The 18770-nt window shown below is 36.3% G+C and overlaps 1 protein-coding gene across 1 annotated transcript in view; it reads right to left on the reverse strand.

The window, feature by feature from the left end:
- Positions 1-616: 616 nt before the first annotated feature.
- The window catches only part of cdc5l (CDC5 cell division cycle 5-like (S. pombe)), a 46459-nt gene continuing 28305 nt past the window's right edge, over positions 617-18770 (reverse strand). The window contains exons 12-16 of the mRNA XM_052024570.1: positions 18570-18650; positions 16399-16641; positions 11858-12055; positions 2277-2489; positions 617-1098 (exon numbers count right to left, since the gene is read on the reverse strand). Of these exons, the coding sequence (XP_051880530.1) occupies positions 991-1098; positions 2277-2489; positions 11858-12055; positions 16399-16641; positions 18570-18650 (843 nt within the window). The 3' untranslated portion in view covers positions 617-990. The remainder of the gene's footprint in view (positions 1099-2276; positions 2490-11857; positions 12056-16398; positions 16642-18569; positions 18651-18770) is intronic.

Raw genomic sequence — 18770 nt, forward strand, 5'->3', positions numbered from 1 at the left:
GAAAATACTGGATGCTAATACTTTATGAAAAATTACATGGCTTAGTTATGAATATCTCCACCACAAAACTACTGTGTCTGGGTGGTTTTTAATTCAGTCATTGCATTATTTTCAGGATTAAAACTCTAAGCAATAACCCATTTGAGAGTTGCACATTTCATTATGTACTCAATTCCTTACAACTCCATCTTGTCTAATACAGAGATGTGTGATAAATGACACACAAATGCTACTGGGGCATGAATCTCATCCTATTTTACATACAGTGGGCAACAGGATTCTATGTATCCAAAAAGAGGGATGGAAATATAAAACAATTAATTCAAATTGATGAAACACTATAGTACATAAAACACTTAAGCAGAAGGTTTACCGTTTTAAGTACTGTTCTTGCATAATTTAGTGGGAGAAACACAGGCTAACGGTGCACTAGTGCAGCTTTCCTATTTGGTTGAGACCAATAATTTCCAAAATTTGAGTTTAAGTACATCTTTTCAAAGTTCAAAAGCTAAACATCAAATTTTAAAGTCAATATTTCAATAGTTTAAGCTTTGGGTTTTATAGACAAAGATTTAATTATTTCTGCCATTAAAATGAAGTTGAAGTATACAGAGAATAAACAAATTTCACATTTTATTAGAATGTTACTCAAATCACAGTACAAATCACTCCTTTCCATAAGTTTAACATACAATTAAGAAATGCTCAGAAAATATTTGACTATTGAAGCTTTGACAGTAGACCAGCTTAACATTTTCTCTTCTTGCAGAACTGACAAACAGAATGCTACTCCATATATTACTTAGATTCTCCATGTGGAATATACAAAGGATCCATATATACTACAGCAAAATTCTTAGTACAATTTGCACAGGGTGACATCTTGAAGTTTCCTTTATAACCATCATTGTCACAGAAAATACCTTTTTAAATGGAGTTCACTGTACAAAGCAATGTGAAATGCATGCAGAGCAGAGGTTGTTCCACTTATCAATACTTGGCTGCAACAAGCCCTTCTTTTTCCAGAAGCAGGTCCGCGTACCTTTGCTGGAGCTCCTTCTCTCTCTCCTGTTGTCGTGCAACATCTTCCCTCAAAGACTGAGTTTGGAGTTTGAAAAGGATATGACAAATAAAAATCACAATATTGTTTATGAACAGGCAACATCAGAAAGCTAAGCCCTGCCTTCACTTTGTGGGACACTTTAAAATCAGAAAAACTAAGTTTCACCTTTAAATTGTATGGTGAGAGATCACATACTTCAGAGGTTCTATAAAACCTATCTATAAACATTTCGCAACTACAGAGAATAATACTCACAGACCATGTTTTGATTAAAGGTTGTTGACCTGAAATAACTTCCTCTATAACAGATGCTGACCTGTGGACTACTTGCACATATTTGAATTTTTATTACTCTCATATCATACACCTTTAAAAGAAAATCTATCCTGCCATAGAACAGAAATTGGTATTTAATCCAGTTGAGGTAGTTCAGATTTTCCCATAATGCATCATTTGCCAGTAACATCTGTTACTTCAATTGAGATTTTAGTCACCAATAAACTCTTCTACATGACTGCTGAGGGAAATGCAAATGCTACGTATGAATGAATATTTCACTGAAGGCTACCAAATTACCATTTTGTTCAATATAAAAAAATAACAGGTCAGAATTTGTAACCTCTTGTTCCAAGAGTGCAGAAGATATCCAATTCTTCTATTCCCCTATCTTTCTCTCCAAATAATAGACTAATATACATAGAATTTCGTGAATGAATGTTCCAAGTGAAAGCAGGATGCTATGTAAGATTTGTAAGGATTGATTTTATTCTTGTAGCAGAAAACGTCTAGTAGCACTGGTAGTAACTGTACAGACAGCAGATGCCATCCCCCATGATTTTGCAGAGTTAGGTAATTTAATGTGCCTCGGCCCTAAGTACATCTTTTTTGTGCAAAAGTCACCTCCAAATTACTGCATTTAAGAAGAATGATGGTCTTGCTTTATGGCAGCTAATTGCTATGAAAATGATGGAAGCTTCAGTAACTACAAAAACTGATTCCTCTACAGGATAAACAGCAACATTCCCTCAACATCTACCACCCAATTCCAGAATAGTCCATTCTGTATGGGTCAGGTTTTCAAAGAAAATGTATTATTTTCTTTCATTGTTATGCCTTTGACTCAACCTTCCAAATATTTCTCTCATATTTAAATGAGTATTAATAGTGCATTTTAAAATATTGCAGTGGACTATAAATCAACTGCCACAATTACCTCTTGCCTTCTTGGAATAGCAATATCTTCATGCTTCTTCAATTCCTCAAAGGTGCATAATTCTAGATGTGCCTGTTCAATTTGATCCCACAGATCGCTCAACTGTTTCATAAGCCCTGTAGCACGTGATTGATAGCCACCAAGTAGGATCTTGAGTTTTTTCTCCATTTTTGCTGCCTGTTTTGCCTCTGTGGTCATATGATTTCTGTTGGTCTAAACATGAAATTACATAAGCAGATTTTTTTTTCAAGAAATACCGCTGTCATCAATTTCTAGAATTAAGAGTTATTAGAGATCAACTACTGAATATTTCAAAAATGGTGCTGATTTTATTTCAGACTTTGGCCTTGTGAAATTTTCCAAGACATCTATCAAATTCAAGTTTGGTTTAATCATCACAGAAGAATATTAAAAATAGAATTAAGAGTAAGCCATTCAGCACCTTCCACTACTCCATTGTACAACAACATTAAGGCTAATCTTTTATCTCAGTGTCACAAATTCATGTCCTTAGATTCCCTGAATATATAAAAATCTATTAATACTCATCTCGAATATATCCAATGACTAAGCCTCCACAGTCACTTGGCAATGAATTCCAAAGATTCCTCTTATTTTGAAACCATAACCCCTAGCTCTTGACAGCCCACGCAGCAGAAATATCAACTCTCCATTCACCTTGTCAAGCACCTTAAGAGTTTCATAATTTTCCAATTTCATATTTTATTCTTTTAAACTCAAGAGAGTGCGAGCCAAATTTGTTTAATATCTCCATTACTGTATTACTCTTGTTATGTGCACCTCCAATTTCCTGATTTATACTATGCCCTATATTACCATTAACAGTTCAGGGATACAACTTTTATCAATGTTTTCTACCCCTTGCTATTTCTTGGCTCCCCCCAAAATTGATTCTACTTTGCTTTCTGAGCTATGGTCCTTTCTCTTGGAGATAATAAACATATTGCTTGCCTTTCTAGTTGTTCATTGAACTTGCATGTTCACTTCAGGTGTTAAAAGGTAATAGCTCTCTCTGAACACCAACATCTTTCAATTTCGTACGACTTAAAATAAAACTCTGCTTTTCTATTTTTTCATCCGAACTGGATGATCTCACTCTTTTTCACATTATGTTCCATTTGCCATGTTCTAGCCCATTCACTTAGCCTGTCTATATTGCCCCAAGTCTCTCTGTATCCTCACAGTACAGCCATTTAGCTTTGTATCACCAGCAAACCTGAATGTATTATACCTGATCACCTCATCCAAAGACTTGATTATTCCTACTGTTTTCTCTCTATTACCCAGTTCTCAATTCAGTATATTGCCCCCAACATTACAGATAGATGCAGCAATTCACTTGCACTTCTTCCAATCAGTGTTCAGTGATCTCCTCCACATGGAGGAAACAAAATATAAATTGGACTAGTGCTTTGTGGAGCACTTGCCTTCAATCCAGATTGGTGACTCATGGATACCAGATAATGTTAATCTTTTCTCGTTCCATGATACTTGATCTAAAATTGCCTGTTCCTCGTTGGTTCTTCAACACACCAATCTCCAATATATTCTATGAATTCATCCTCCCCACCCATAGTGTTGAGTTTATTTGCCCAATTTATATAAAGATTGAAGTTTCCCATGATTACTGTATTACTCTTGTTATGTGCACCTCCAATTTCCTGATTTATACTATGCCCTATATTACCATTAACAGTTCAGGGATACAACTTTTATCAATGTTTTCTACCCCTTGCTATTTCTTGGCTCCCCCCAAAATTGATTCTACTTTGCTTTCTGAGCTATGGTCCTTTCTCTTTACAGCCTTTACCCTTAATATCAAGGCTACCCTAGCCTCTTTTTCATTTTGCCGATCTCTTCTAAAAGTACCCTAACGTTGGTCACATTGCAATCACGTCTCCGTAATAGCTTTTGGAGGGTACCTATTTATTTCAGTCTGTGCCGTTAATTCACCCAGCTTGGTATGAATGTGCTTCGTACCATTTTTTCCTGCTCTCACTCAAAGTGGAGATGTATTCTCATGTTGATATTTTCTGTCCCTTCCGGACAAACTCTAGTTATCATCACCCATTTTTCTGTCCTGAACTATGGCTTTGCCCTTCCTTGTTAACTCATTAAAGACGAGTCCAAAGGGTGGTGGGGTCACCAAATTCCTACCCAAAAGAGTGGTAGGGGCAGAAACCCTCTTCACATTTTAAAAAACATCCACGTGAGCTGCTGATGCAACTTAACCTTTAAGGCTACAGGCTTTGTCTGAATAGAATGAACATGGTGGGTTGTGTGGTTTACTCTGGCCTGTAAGCTTCTGATTCTATCTAAGCAGCTGAACTGCACATTGAATTTTAAAAGTGGCATAGGTAAAGCTAGATTGTCTCAAGATAAAGTGATAGATTGCTCCAATCCTTCAATATGATCAGCAAGAGGGAAATTGTGCAGACAAGGGAAAAAAAAGGAGGCAAGTTTAGAAATTTGGAACATATTAGTGTTGTTATAAAAAGGCATCTCAGGAAATGTGTTCATTTTATTGGTATAGGGAGCAGTGAAGCAAGAATTAAACTGAAAATATTATTTTACCCTCAATTATAAAAGTTTTGAAGTTGTACTTGAAATAATCAACTGCATGAGGATTTCTCATTGCATTGGATTTCTGAATAAAACTGATACTGATTACATTAAAATAAACTAATGAAAGTGCTCTATGCTACAATATAAACATCTGCCCCAATAGCTCAGAATCAACTGATGCAAAGCTCAGTGAATAAGTAACTTTTCACAACACATTCCTACAGACTGGATTTTTTTTGTTATAATCCTTTCACTGGTTTCAATTTTTTTTAAAAAACGAGTATTTCTATAGAATTCCTTCTTAAATATATTTATTATGTAAATTTTTAAAAAATGTTTTAATATTATTCTGATTTTGAGTCATTCTATGTGGTAAAACAAATAAAGTTTCTTTTATATAAAACAACCCTTTAATTCCTCATTATGTGGAATATTTTTTTTGAGGCACATAATGAAGATGGCCATGCATTATGCCTAAATAGTACAGACCATAAGGAAAATAAAAGCAGGGAAGGCCACCCAGCACACCCATTTCTACAAGTATCCTTTCTGTGTGAGTAAAAATTTACTAAAAATTGCTATATTGCATTTTAATAGTGCTAAATAGTGCTTTGGGTCACGCTAACACTGTTTGTGTTCTATTACAACATTCACAGAGCAGAGTTGTTGGGTTTACCTGTGCAACACAGTGTTGTGTCAGATTTAGTGAAGCCTTACTCTATTGCCCCATTTGAAGTTCTCACAGATGGTGGCATTTAGCTCAGCGTTTGCAATATTAACAGCCAGCTTTTAAAATGACACATCACAACATAAAGCAGCAATCTTCAGCTGTAAAAGGAGTATTACTACTGAATGATTAGAGGGAAGTGGGGAAGTGATGAGATGAGACAGGGGAAACTGGACAGGTTGATGAAGAACAGTGCGCACATGAGGAATGTACTTTGTGTGAGAAGCGCAAAGAGAACGTCAAAGGCTACAGCTGGGAACTCCTGGCAAGAGGTTGCTGGGGACATCTTTATGAGTGCCTGCACTTTTGAGGAAACCTGCAATACAGGCAAATCAACAAGCTCATTCTACACATTCCTATGGGGTGAAGAAATAATAAATGAAACCTCCTCCCCTTGTGGATGGAGCTTGAGTGGCCATCCTAATGCAGCAGTGAGCAACAAATCATGAGAAGGGACAGAGATAGGCAACAGCAACTTTGAATGATCCCTTTGGGGAGTTGAGAGTGGTTGTGACCTTGACCTCCACACACACAAAAAAAAAGCAGTTCAGGTATATGTGACAGGCTATGTGGGACAATGTATTTAGGTTGCAGGAGGTCATAGTTCTTGGAGGACAAGGAATGCATTTTGAGTGCTGACCCTTTAAATAGCACAGGTTCAGGGAAAAAGAGGGTCCATAAAATCTTGATGTTCTGTGATTAATTCAGAACTGTTGTTTTACAGACAAGTGACATTGAAAAAAAATCACTAGAGAATTTTGTGCACTGCTCTACTGTTGATGTCATCTGAGGGACTTTTACATCAGGAAAAAGTGCACGGCAAACAAAAGTCCAACCAAAAAAAAGACAGGAACTGAATTTCTCAATGGTACAGTATTGCTCAAGTCTCATTTACGTCTATTTTCAATTGCAAGGAACTATTTTCTAACAGTTGTGCAGAGGAATTTTTAGGCCCAAGACTTCAAATAAAAAAAATTCTTTGCACCATCCATGATGAAAAGCTAGAAATTTTTTCTAATTATTTTATACATTTTTCATGTTCCTTTGTGAAAGGAAGTGAGAGAGGTAGCACTGCCTCAAAATCATCTCTAATTAACTGGATATAATCTTTACTCATCATTTTGATGCAAAATGGCAGACAGAGCTTTGAAATTTTTTAGTGAGATGTAGGTTAGGAGTCTGAAATAAAGAGGAAGAAATAAAAACAACTGAATTAAACTATACATCAAGATAGATCAGGAAATGACTGGAGCTGTGAATGTGCTTGTTTATTGGTTTTCCTAAAAAAATATTTAGACATCGCACACCTTAAGAGTTGCAGGACACTGACAAACCTACTAACATTTATTACAGTATGGTCTGCAGCTGTTTTCAATACCAAGAGAAGAAGCGTGAATTCTCTGAATGGAACTGCTACTGCCTGATTCTTAGAACTACCCATGTGAATGAGTTCCAACCTACTTCCCACTTTTCCCTGCCAAGATGTTTTAAACAAATCCACCCTTTGTGAATAACTTCCTTGATTAACTGAAACTTATCCTTATGGGTATAAATAAAACAAGCTATCCTTGCAATTCCGTTGTGCTTATTTTTTCAATGAAAAATGGAATTTAAAAAAAGAAACATTACTTCTGTATACTTATTATGTATTCAGATTCCTGCCATTTATTTTGTTCCCAAAATTATAAGTGTATGCACTTTGAAAGAGTGAGATTGTCCTAAAATAATAACAAGCACGACTTTTAAAATAGAGGATTATAACACAATTTTGTCAGAAATAGGAGGTGAAATATCTTGATGCACATTTAAGCAATATTGTTATAGCTTGGCTTGAATTATCAGTTCAGTGATTGGTTATATTAGTCACATGCATTTTAATGCTAAAGCCACAACAATGACTAACTGATATTTAAACACTGAAGCCAGAAGAAATATCACAAATTTAGTGTGCAGGTAAATCACAAGTCAAATATTTCAGTGTAGACAGTAGTAATATACAGATTGGTAGGGCCAGAGATTTGCCATTTAGATTCATTTTGAGCTTTATACTTAGATCTAGAAATAGATCAACACAATCAATGTAAAACAAATGCCTAAACTTTCAACTGTAGTTAAATCATTATTTGTGATAATCCTATTTATTTTTTTATGAAGATAAAGTTTCGGTTAAAAAAATATGCTTTCATTAGAAGTAGACAAATGCTGCACTCTGCTGGATAGCCATGTCATTTTTGCAGATAACTAACATTGCCTCAAATGCCTTAACATGCAAAATATATGTAAAGGCAATTCTACCTAAACGCAACATATTGTTTAAGCATCAGGAAGTTATAATATGTCTGAGGCAAATTTTGCAGTCCTTCTCTGAAGGGAATAAAAAAGGAACAGAAGGGCAAAATAGTCAAATGTGGAAACAGAAGACATGTTCAGTTTTATATTAATGCTTTATGGAAGTGGGGTGGGGGGCAATTATACAGATATTGATATTAAAGAGGAAAAATGTGACAGAGGGAGGATATACTTACGGGCCTAGCCCCTTTAAAAGTGGATAAATCAAAGATTAGGTTCAAAATGAACAAGGACATAGCACAAGCTGTCTACCATTTTTGGTACTGGTATTGGTTTATCATTGTCACTTGTACCAAGGTACAGTGAAAAACTTGTCTTGCATACCGTTCATACAGATCAAATCATTACACAGTGCACTGAGGTAGTACAGGATAAAAACAATAACAGAATAAATTTAAAAAGAGTAGAACAACTATAGTAGAAGTAATGAGTAGATCTGCAGAGAGCAGCTTGCAATGAGTCACCATGCTCCAGCACCATGTTGCTCTTTTTGAAATCTCTTTGGCTACCGTGTGATACTGGAGGACTATAAATCTGCTAACACTGTACCATCATTTATAAAAGAATAAAGTTAAATATTGAGAACTATAGGCCAGTCTGCCTAACATCAATCATGGGCAATTTATTGGAAAAAGTTCTGAACTACAGCACAAGCCAAAATATAAAGTACAAATTCACCAAGGACTGTCATCATGGATTCATTGATGGAAGACCATGTCTGCCTGACTTTCTAAATTATTTGTGATAACAAGAAAAGTTGAAAAGGGAAGCATTTGATGAAGTATACATTAATTTCAACAAGACATTTGAGAAGAAGTCCACATGATAGGAAAATAAAAATTCATGGAAAGAGGAAAGAGGCAAGCTACATTAAAAATTAGCTTGTGAAAAAGCAGAAGGCAATGGTCAACAGGACTTTTAGTAACCGTCTGTAAGGAGGTTCTGCAGTGCCCAGTACCAGGCCCCTTCTTTTCACGATATATTAATCTTGCATTTAAACATAGGGACCTCAATTAAGGTGTTTGCTGATGATAGCAAAATTGGCAGTCTGGTTGATGGTTAGGGAGAAAAGTTCTCGGCTGCAAAAAAAAGGTATCAATGGACTGGTTAAGTGGACAAAGAAGTGATAAACAGAATTCATTCCAGAAGTGTGAGATGATGATTTCAGGGCATACAAGGCAAGTGAATACCCAATATATGGTAAGATACCGAGTGGTATGGAGGAGCATAGGAATCTTGGAATGCATGTGCACAGATCACTATATAGGTAGCAGAGCTAGCAGAAAAAGGTGGTTAAGAAAGCATATGGATTACTACCTTTTCCTTTACACTAAAGATGTGAAGGCTGTAGAGAAGGTACAATGGAGATTAATGAAGACGTTGCCAGAACTGGTAAATTATGGTTATGTGGAGAGATTTACTTGTCTGGGGTTATTTTCTTTGGAACAAAGGAGAATGATGAGACTTAATTGAGGTATATAAAATTATGAAGAGTCTGGACAGGGCAAACAGAAAGAACCCGTTTTCCTTGGCTGAGAGGTTGATCACTTGGGGAAATAGCTTTGCCTATTGGTAGGAGAGTCGTATGAACTTATTTTCCACCAAGAGTATTGAGGATCTGGAAGGGTAGAGGTAGAGACTTCAACTGCATTTAAAAGGTTACTAGATGAGCACTTGAAGAGTTACTCTATAAACTTACGGACAGGGTTGGGGAAGTGAGAATAAGCTAAATAATTCAATTTTTGACCAGACTGGACACATTGGGCAAAATTGCCTCCTTGCATGTCATAATTTTCTTCTACCGTTCACTTTCCTATGTAGATAATGGAAAAAGGTATCACCAGATATTATAAAATTGCTTTTACATTGGGTTTAGTAGGATGCTAGCTGCAATACAAGGTTCTAGGCCCTGGTCTTGGAGAATCTGACCACTTTACATTGCAATTACATACTGAAAGCCATAGGCTGATCATCTTACCAAATTCCAAACTTTACAAATAACAGGATGCTACACTACTTTCTTAGCCATTTCAACTATGATGTTTCACAGGGTACGTTATGGAATCTGCCCTTGTACATTGTGCATGGTCACCTATAACACATGCGCAGAAAACATTTAAGCATTACATGGAATATTTAGTCTTCAAAACAGTGGTTGGTCAAATTCAAGAAAACTTGCTGATTAATGAACAGACAAACTTGGCTACAAATGTAAACACCTGGTACAATATACACCATATGCAGTTGTGCATCAGAATTTAAGAGCCTTCATAAATACTAAAGTTATATTTCGCTTTTTGCTGGACCACCCCACCCAAATGTAGTACAAGCTTAGACTTTCCATTTCCTTCAGCACATGGTACATCCAAAATCATTTTCTACACCAATTCCCAAGTCCTCAGAGGGATTAATATCCACTCTGTACTTTTGGTAAAACTCATCAATCTTGCATAACCCTTTCAGGGCTTCACATATTTTCAGTTTTCAATGTTTTACAACTAAAGTCTCAAAACAGGCCTCCCTGTAAGTTTCAAAAATAGACAAAAGTTTAGAAAATCTAATTAACAATGCAATGGTCATTTAAATAAAGCCTTCATAGAGGGTAAACTTTCAATTTATTAACCACTTTTTTCTTGAACCTGCCTAACTTACATTCTTCCAGCATTTTATTTTTAAATATGGTAGTCATAATATTTGAACAAGAAAATTCATACATCTTAATCAAAGATCTAAGACCAATCTAAAGACTGACAATTAAAACAAAAAGATCCTTTCAACCATATCATTCAACTGTACAGTAAAATGGGTGGGGGGGAAAAAAACATGTGTGTTTGTTATAATCTGAAATGATTCTGTAATTTTAACCCAGTTCCCTGTGGATATGGTTAAATTACAAGGCAAAAAAAGTCTTGAATTATGATTGTACTCCCTGGAATTCAGAAGGTTAAGAAATGATTTGGTCAATGTTTTCAAGATATTAGGGAACTGGTAGGGTGGACAGGGAGAAACCATTCCTGTTGTTCAGAAGTCTAGGAATCATACAAAAGGTGATAAAAAAAAATTAGAACTCTCTTCTGCAAATGAAAACCGATGCATGCAATCATAGATTTTTTTTTGTTAACTGATAACATTAATAAATAAGGGACAAAGGCTAGCAATGTGGATCAGCCAAAATATCACTTAAAGACAGAAAAAGATTCTAAGCACTCCATAGCCTAATCATGCAACTAAGAACCTACAGGATAAACTGCCTGTAATATGCCATTAAGAGTGGTCATCAGGAGAGGGAAACTGAAAATGTCTTGTATTAGGGATTCTCTACCACAATATGACATAGCTTGGTCTGATATAGAGGAAGCTGTTCTCTACCCAACCAGGGTGCTAAAGCATATTCTGTGCCCATTCATTTTAAATATAAGCACATAACCCCCAAAAAATTGTATTAAATTGTAAGTACCTGTTCTCAGTTGTTTCCACTTTGGACCAGATAACATCACATACTCGGTCATTAAATACAATACAATTGGCCAAGATATATCCCTACTATCTCTTCCTAACTTGTCAACTTCCATTAATTAAAATGCATTGTTTTGGCAAGATCATTCTTAAAAATGAACATTGACCCATTTGTTTAAAAAGGATGGAAACTGCTTAAGTCAAGTATTACTAATATTTTTTACTCAGTTTATTTCACATTCCTACTCTCAGCAATTTCACCAGTCCCAAACTGCTTGTTAATATCTACAAATGATTATAGTGAGTAAATATATCAATCTTGAATCCTCCAAGAAACTGGTTTTAAACAAGCCTAACTCCTGTCATTTGTAAAGATGATTGAAAAACAGTATTTCCACCTTCATGAGCTGCAAATATGTTATTTTTTCATTGAATCATCCAGTTTCTCATGATATACACTAACCTCCAGTTTCTTTTCCAGTGATTCTATTCGATCCTTCTTGCTGGCCAGGTTGGCACGGGTATATCTGTTCTGCCCAGGCAGATACAGCACCTGACTGTAACATTCCTCCCACACCTGGTTGTATGCATCAAGAGGAAGGTCTCCATGACCCATACCATGTTTTACAACTTCCATCTCCTGAGTCAACAGATCACTCGCCTGAAATAAAAGACATTTAATAAGTTGGAAACAGATATAACTGACTTTTTAAAAATCTTACCAACTTTTAGAAAATTAAAACAATTTAAATTTTACTTCAAACCATTCCAAATTTTACTGTTGTTTCTTGACATTTTATTCATCATAATATTTGAGTAATAATTCAGAAGTGTATTTTGAGAAAAAACCGTAGATGCTGAAAACAGAAAATGCTGGAAACACAGCATCTGCGGAAAGAGAAACAGTTGACGTGTCAGGTCTGGGTCCCCTCATTGAAACAGGGAAGGATAGAAAACAAGTTAGTTTAGGTAGCAGAAAAGGAGGGGAGAGGATGGGTGGAACAGAAGAGAATAAATCCGATTATGGCAAGACCAGATAACATAATGTGGCAGCTAAGAGAAGTTACAATAAAATGAAGCTTCTTTGTCTGTGTTGCTAATAGCAAGGTTATGGGACATGCCCAGCAGGCCAAACTTTGACAAAAGCAATAAAACAAAAATCTGAGCAAAACAATGGCAGGCAGGAAGGCCAATTCTGATACACACAGAAAGAAAGAGCAAGTTATCTTAAGTTGGAGAATTCGATATTGAGTCCTGTAGGGTGTAATGCACCCAGATGGAAGATGAAGGGCTGTTCCTAAAACTTGCATTGGGCCTTGTTGTAAAAGTGCAGAAGACCACAGACAGCATGGTCAGAGTGGGAATGGGATGTCGGAGAAAGTGGTCAGAAACTTGGGGTTAATCCTATATACTGATCTTAACTGCCACATTTGGTCATGTGGACTCACCCTACCTGAGATATTTTCTTTGATCCCCCTCCCTAACTTCTCTGTTACATAAAACCAGTTTGTTTCCTCTCTTTCAAATTCGGATGCAGGTCTTCAACTTGTAATGTTAACTCTGTTGCTGTTTCCACAGATGCTGCCTGACCTGCTGAATGTTTCCAGTATTTTCTGTTTTATATTAGAAATTTGTGTTGCTGTCTGCAATACTGCTTTTGTAGGTTACTGGCCAGAACTGGCAAGTGGATTTGAAAGGTACCTTTAACTTTTATGGTCACAAGGCAGATTGTGATCAAATTCCAACAAGTCCACTCATTCTTTTCACCAGTTGCGCCAAATACAGTAGCACATTATTACAAACACGTTGGTGACATCTAGTGGCACAATCAAGTATTGTCATGTAACATTGCAATCAAGCCTACACTTGCATACCTTATTGATTTTGAAACAGCTACCCTTAATTACACAAAGGGCTCTTCCGTTAAGGTTAACAAAAATGTAGATTGACCATAAGAGCCAAAAATGACACTTTGTGCATTATGCCCCACACCTTTTACCAAGATCAAAATACATAATGTTCAGCCATCTAGGAAAATACACACACATATATATATATAAAACTCAGTGGTAACATTTTAAAATAAATTATCTTAAAATCATTCCAAAATGTGGTTATTAAGTTATACATTTTTGTAATTAGAATTTATTCATTCAGATCACAATGCTTCTAAAAGACTTTAAGCATTCACAGTACTTGTTAAACCAGCATACTGTTGCCTGTTCAAATTCTGCAGAGATTAATCTTAGCTAATGGGTTCTTTTGAGTGCAACTATCAGAATTCCAAAGCAGATCACTTACTCAGACTTTAAATTGGCCATGCATTAACACAGACAAGTTTCTTTGCATACCACTCGATACATTTTGTTACAGTAACCCATTACTACTTTGTTCAATTCAAAGTAGTTCACATTCAATCACACTAATCCAAACTTCTCATAATTATTCTAAACTATGCATGGTGCATTGAAAATGCAGATGGTCATTCAAAAATGAAGAAGTATTTATCCAACTCGTTTCAAAGATTCTTCAAATAGGGTACATAGAAAAGTAGAGCAAGAAGCTGGCCATTTGATCTTCATGTCAATACCAGTACTTCGAAAGAGCTATCTAATTGGTTCCACTCACCTGCTCTTTTCCCCAGTGCCACGTAATTTTCTACCCATTCACGTATTCATCCAATTTCCTTTAGAAAGTTAAGTCAAATTCTGCTTCCACCACATTTCCAGATCTAAATTATTTTGTATAAACTGCCCCCCTCCTCTATGGCTCTTTTCCTGCTTTACTTCAAATTTGCCCCCTCTAGTCCCTAGACCTTCTAACGCCGGAAACAATTTCTCCCTATTTAACGTGACCAAAACCCCTTTGAGTATTTCTCAAATTCCTTTTAGAAATTTTCTACTGAATGCATTTTCCTCAACCTTTCAAGCATTGCATACCAGACCAGAATGTCTTGCTGTGCAAAATTAATTTCTCACCTCTGGCTCTTTGGCCTATTCCCTCAAATCCAAGTCCTCTGGTTACTGCTTTCACTGCCAGTACAAACAATTTCTCCTTCACACTCCATCAAAACCTTCATGATTCTGAATAGCTCTTTAATATTCCTCTATAAAATTATCCACACTAGCTTCTCCCATCTCTCCACGTGACTGAAGCATTCTAGTAAATCTCCCCTATGCCCCCCTCCAAAGCTTTGACCCTCTAAAGCATAAACGCAAAGATGGATGCAATACTTAAAATGATGCCACACTGCTATAAATTATATCATAATTGCAACAGTCCGTATAAAAAGGCATTGCTGCATTCCTACAAGTGTCAGATCATATCAGAAAATTTAAAAATGTATAGGTATGATGCAACTGAAAAGCTTTTCAATATAGCTTTTTTTTTACTTTTGTAAGTAGTTTAATTTTACTTTTGAATTCACTAATTTTTTTTATTATCAATTATAATATTGAGTCCCATATCTTTCAATCAAGGGATCAACAGTATAATGCAATTGTATATCAGGTCAAAGTTCTTCACAAAGCAATTAATTACTAGTCCAAAAATTGAGTTATATAACACTGCTTAATGTAGAAAAACAATAGGAGCATTTGCCATTTATAGCGCTAAAGCACATTCTGGAATTTTGTGTTCTTTCAAATTGTTTTACATTTTCCTTTCAAATTTTAAATTGCAAAGCCTGCATCTCATTATGAATTTCCAAATTCTACATTGAGATACTATATACGTAGGTAATTATTAATAACTTGCAGTTGTAAGATACATGTTGTTTTCAAGCTTCTTTTGCATCTTCGATTAGATAGCAAGTAAAGGAAAAGCATAGTAACACAAGAAAAAGTTCAATATTTCTTTAAAATTTTAGCAAGTCCAAAGAATCAAAGATTTTATTCAGAATATGAAATATTTCATGGTTTCCTACAAGCACAACATTCATTATAATTATATTTTCCCTTTCGCCACAAAATTTTCACATCTGAGGTGTTGCAATTCAGCGTTTCCTTTTGAAGAAAAACATTGGGTGTAGAAACTGCATTTGTTCCCTAACTATGCCAAACAAAAAATCTCGCAATTCAAAATGCAATGCTCAGGTGTTTCCACCCTGCAAAAAAAAGAGCGATCCTTTTTATAATACTTTCGTGTATTTGAAAGAGATTTTAAATTCAAATGGAAATATCTCTTGTATTTTCTTAAAACTTAGGAGGTTATTCCACCCACTAAGTCTATGTTGGTTCTCAGAGCAATCCCATTAAGTCTGTAATATTTTCTCTTATATGTCCACCTACCTTATCTGATTCTCCTACTGTCCAATTACACAAGGGATAATTTAGGGTGGCCTATTAACTTTCTTTGGGATGTGGGAAAAAAAGAGCATCAAGAGGAAACTCATGGTCACAGTGAGAACATGCAAACTGGAAACCAGAATTGAACCCAGATCGGAGTTGAGAGGTGGTAGAATTACATGCTTGTTACTGCCCATTTTACCTGTGTCATTTAAGAGAGTTGAACCCACTCTGATTTTTATTTGTTACAATTTGGTGGTATTCTGGTGATCAAGAGAATCACACCACACTATGTGCAGACTGATTGCACAAGCTCTTCTCTGTTAGATATTCACCCTGTAACTTCTGAAGTAGTTTACCGACTGATCGTCAGTTGCCACTTCTAGCACATCCACTACTCAAACCTTATAGAAGGGGGTAAGAACTTAAAACCCTAATCTTACCACAAAGATAAAGATAGCCTGCTTACAGCATTTTAAAATCCTGAATTGTGCATCCACAATTCATTTATTTATTGATAAGCATGCAAAAAACTCTGCATCTTCTTCATAATTAAAATTCCAGGTCTTGGAATTACTCCTCTTCCTCGACAGGGGTAAGGTTTCCATTTTCTTTTTCTCCACGTCTCCTCATATTTTGGTCATTCAATGGGCTGACTCATCATTTGTGGTCCATAACTGATTACATTTCACATTAAGAATTAAAATAATTGACCAACCTTTTTCATCTCTTCTTTATTGATTTTTTCATATCTGTTGTGTTCCAGGAAAGCAATATGCTCAGCGTTACTAGAACTTGATCCTGCACCTTTGCCTCTTTTATTAAACTGATCCACATATGGATGATGCAATGTATCATAGTGAAGCATGATAATCATTTCTTTCTTCACCATCTCTTCAGCTTTCTGCATTTCAGTTAGAGGTGGCTCAACATTCAGAGGACGCAAGATGGTTTCATTAACCTAAAATTAGAAAGGAATTTAGTTGTATACACCAATTTTATATTTTGAAAGAACATTTTTCTAACTATAACTAACTCTAAATCCAACCATGATGTTATAAATTCTAAAAATATAATTCATTAATCTTTTATCATGCTAATTTGGCAGGTTTTAATAATGTGCTTTTTCCATAGATAAGATAGTGGTCCTTTTCCTCAGGACATGAATAACTAGGTTCCTATACCATATTGGTTTTCTATCTATATTCCATTTTAAATTGCACATTTTATACTGCTGCCCCCTTCCCTGCTTTACCTGGAGCATATTTCCACAGCTGGTTCCTGACTGGTGAAGCCATGTGTGGCATAAATGGCAGACTTACCCGAGAAACTCTTCTGACATTTGGCTAAGTTTTCAGCTCTCTCTTTGATATTCATAAACATTAAAATATATTCAAAAACTATTAAAAATTAACTGTACTACTGAATAATTTAAAAACTATTCAAAACACTTCTAAATGATAGAATTCATGAAAAAAAACAATTAGATACAGCTATATACCTAAAGTCCAACTGTCTCCACCTTCAATACTATAATTCCAAGGTATCTCATCACTAAACTCCGAGACCTGGGACTCAACACCTCCCTTTGCAACTAGATCTTTCACATACTAACCAACAGACTGCAATCAGTAAGGATAGGTAGCAACGCCTCTGCCATAATTATTCTCAACACTGGTGGGCCACAATGCTGCATCCTCAGCCCCCTACTCTACTCCCTATACAGTCATACCTGCATGGCTAGATTCTGCTCTAACTTGACCTACAAGTTTGCAGATGATACCTCCATAGTGGGCTGTATCTCAAATAATGATGAGTCAGAGTACAGGAAGGAGATATAGAGCCTAGTGACAGGGTGTCCTGACAACAATCTTTCCCCCAGTGTCAACAAAACAAAAGAGTTGGTCAGTGACTTCAGGAAGGGGGGCGGTGCACATGCATCAACAGTGCTGAGGTCAAGAGGGTTGAGAGCTTCAAGTTCCTAGGAGTGAACATCACTAATAGCCAACCACTTAGATGCCATGGCCAAGAAATATCACCAGCACCTCTAATTCCTCAGGAAGCTAAAGAAATTCAACATGTCCCCATCAACTCTCACCAATTTTTAATCGAGGCACCATAGAAAGCATCCTATCTGGATGCACCACGGCTTGGTATGGCAACTGCTCCACCTGTGACCGCAAGAAAATGCAGAGAATTGTGGACACAGCTCAGCACATCATGGAAACCAGCCTCCCCTCCATGGAATCTGTCTGTACTTCTTGCTGCCTCTGTAAAGCAGCCAGCATAATCAAGGACCTCACCCACCCCAGACATTCTCTCTTCTCCCCCTCCCTTTGGGCAGAAGATACAAAAGCATGGAAGCATGTACACCAGGCTCAAAGACTGCTGTTGTAAGACTATTGAACGGTTCCCTAGTACAATAAGATGGACTCTTGGCCTCACAATCTACCTCGTTATGACCTTGCACCTTACTGTCTACCTGCACTGCACTTTCTCTGTAGCTATTGCACTTCATTTCTGCATTCTGTTTTGTTTTACCTTGTACTACCTCAATGCACTGATCTGTATGAATGGTATGCAAGACAAGTTTTTCAACTGTACCTCGATACATGTGACAATAATAAACCAATTCCAATTCCCTTGCAGCTGTTTCTCCCTATTGAAATGATTCTGCCTGTGTCAGATCTAACCTGGTGCAGGTCGAGCATTCAGATTTCCCGGTGCATCTCTGGAACACAGCAGGAGCAAATATTGGAACAGTCTGAATGACACAAGTGAGGTCACGAGGAAGCTGGGGCTTCTTTGGTCAGTTGAGTAGCCTTAGGAATTCCAGTTTATCAATGTAACCCCACCCACAAAAGTTATGGACTGTTGTTTTATACTCACCTCTGAAGGTCTTGGAAAATTTCGTTGTACTGACTGGTGTCTCTTTTTTAACTCCCTTTCACGTTCAGCATCTTTCATTGCCTTAAAAGGAAATAGTAAAAATTCTGACAATTACTAACCCAAATTTGGTTTTAAGATACAAAATATACAAAGTATATTGTTCTAATGCACTGAACTACCAGTGAGGCATAAAGTGCCTGA

This window comes from Pristis pectinata, chromosome 10, assembly GCF_009764475.1.
Source record: "Pristis pectinata isolate sPriPec2 chromosome 10, sPriPec2.1.pri, whole genome shotgun sequence".
Taxonomy (NCBI): domain Eukaryota; kingdom Metazoa; phylum Chordata; class Chondrichthyes; order Rhinopristiformes; family Pristidae; genus Pristis; species Pristis pectinata.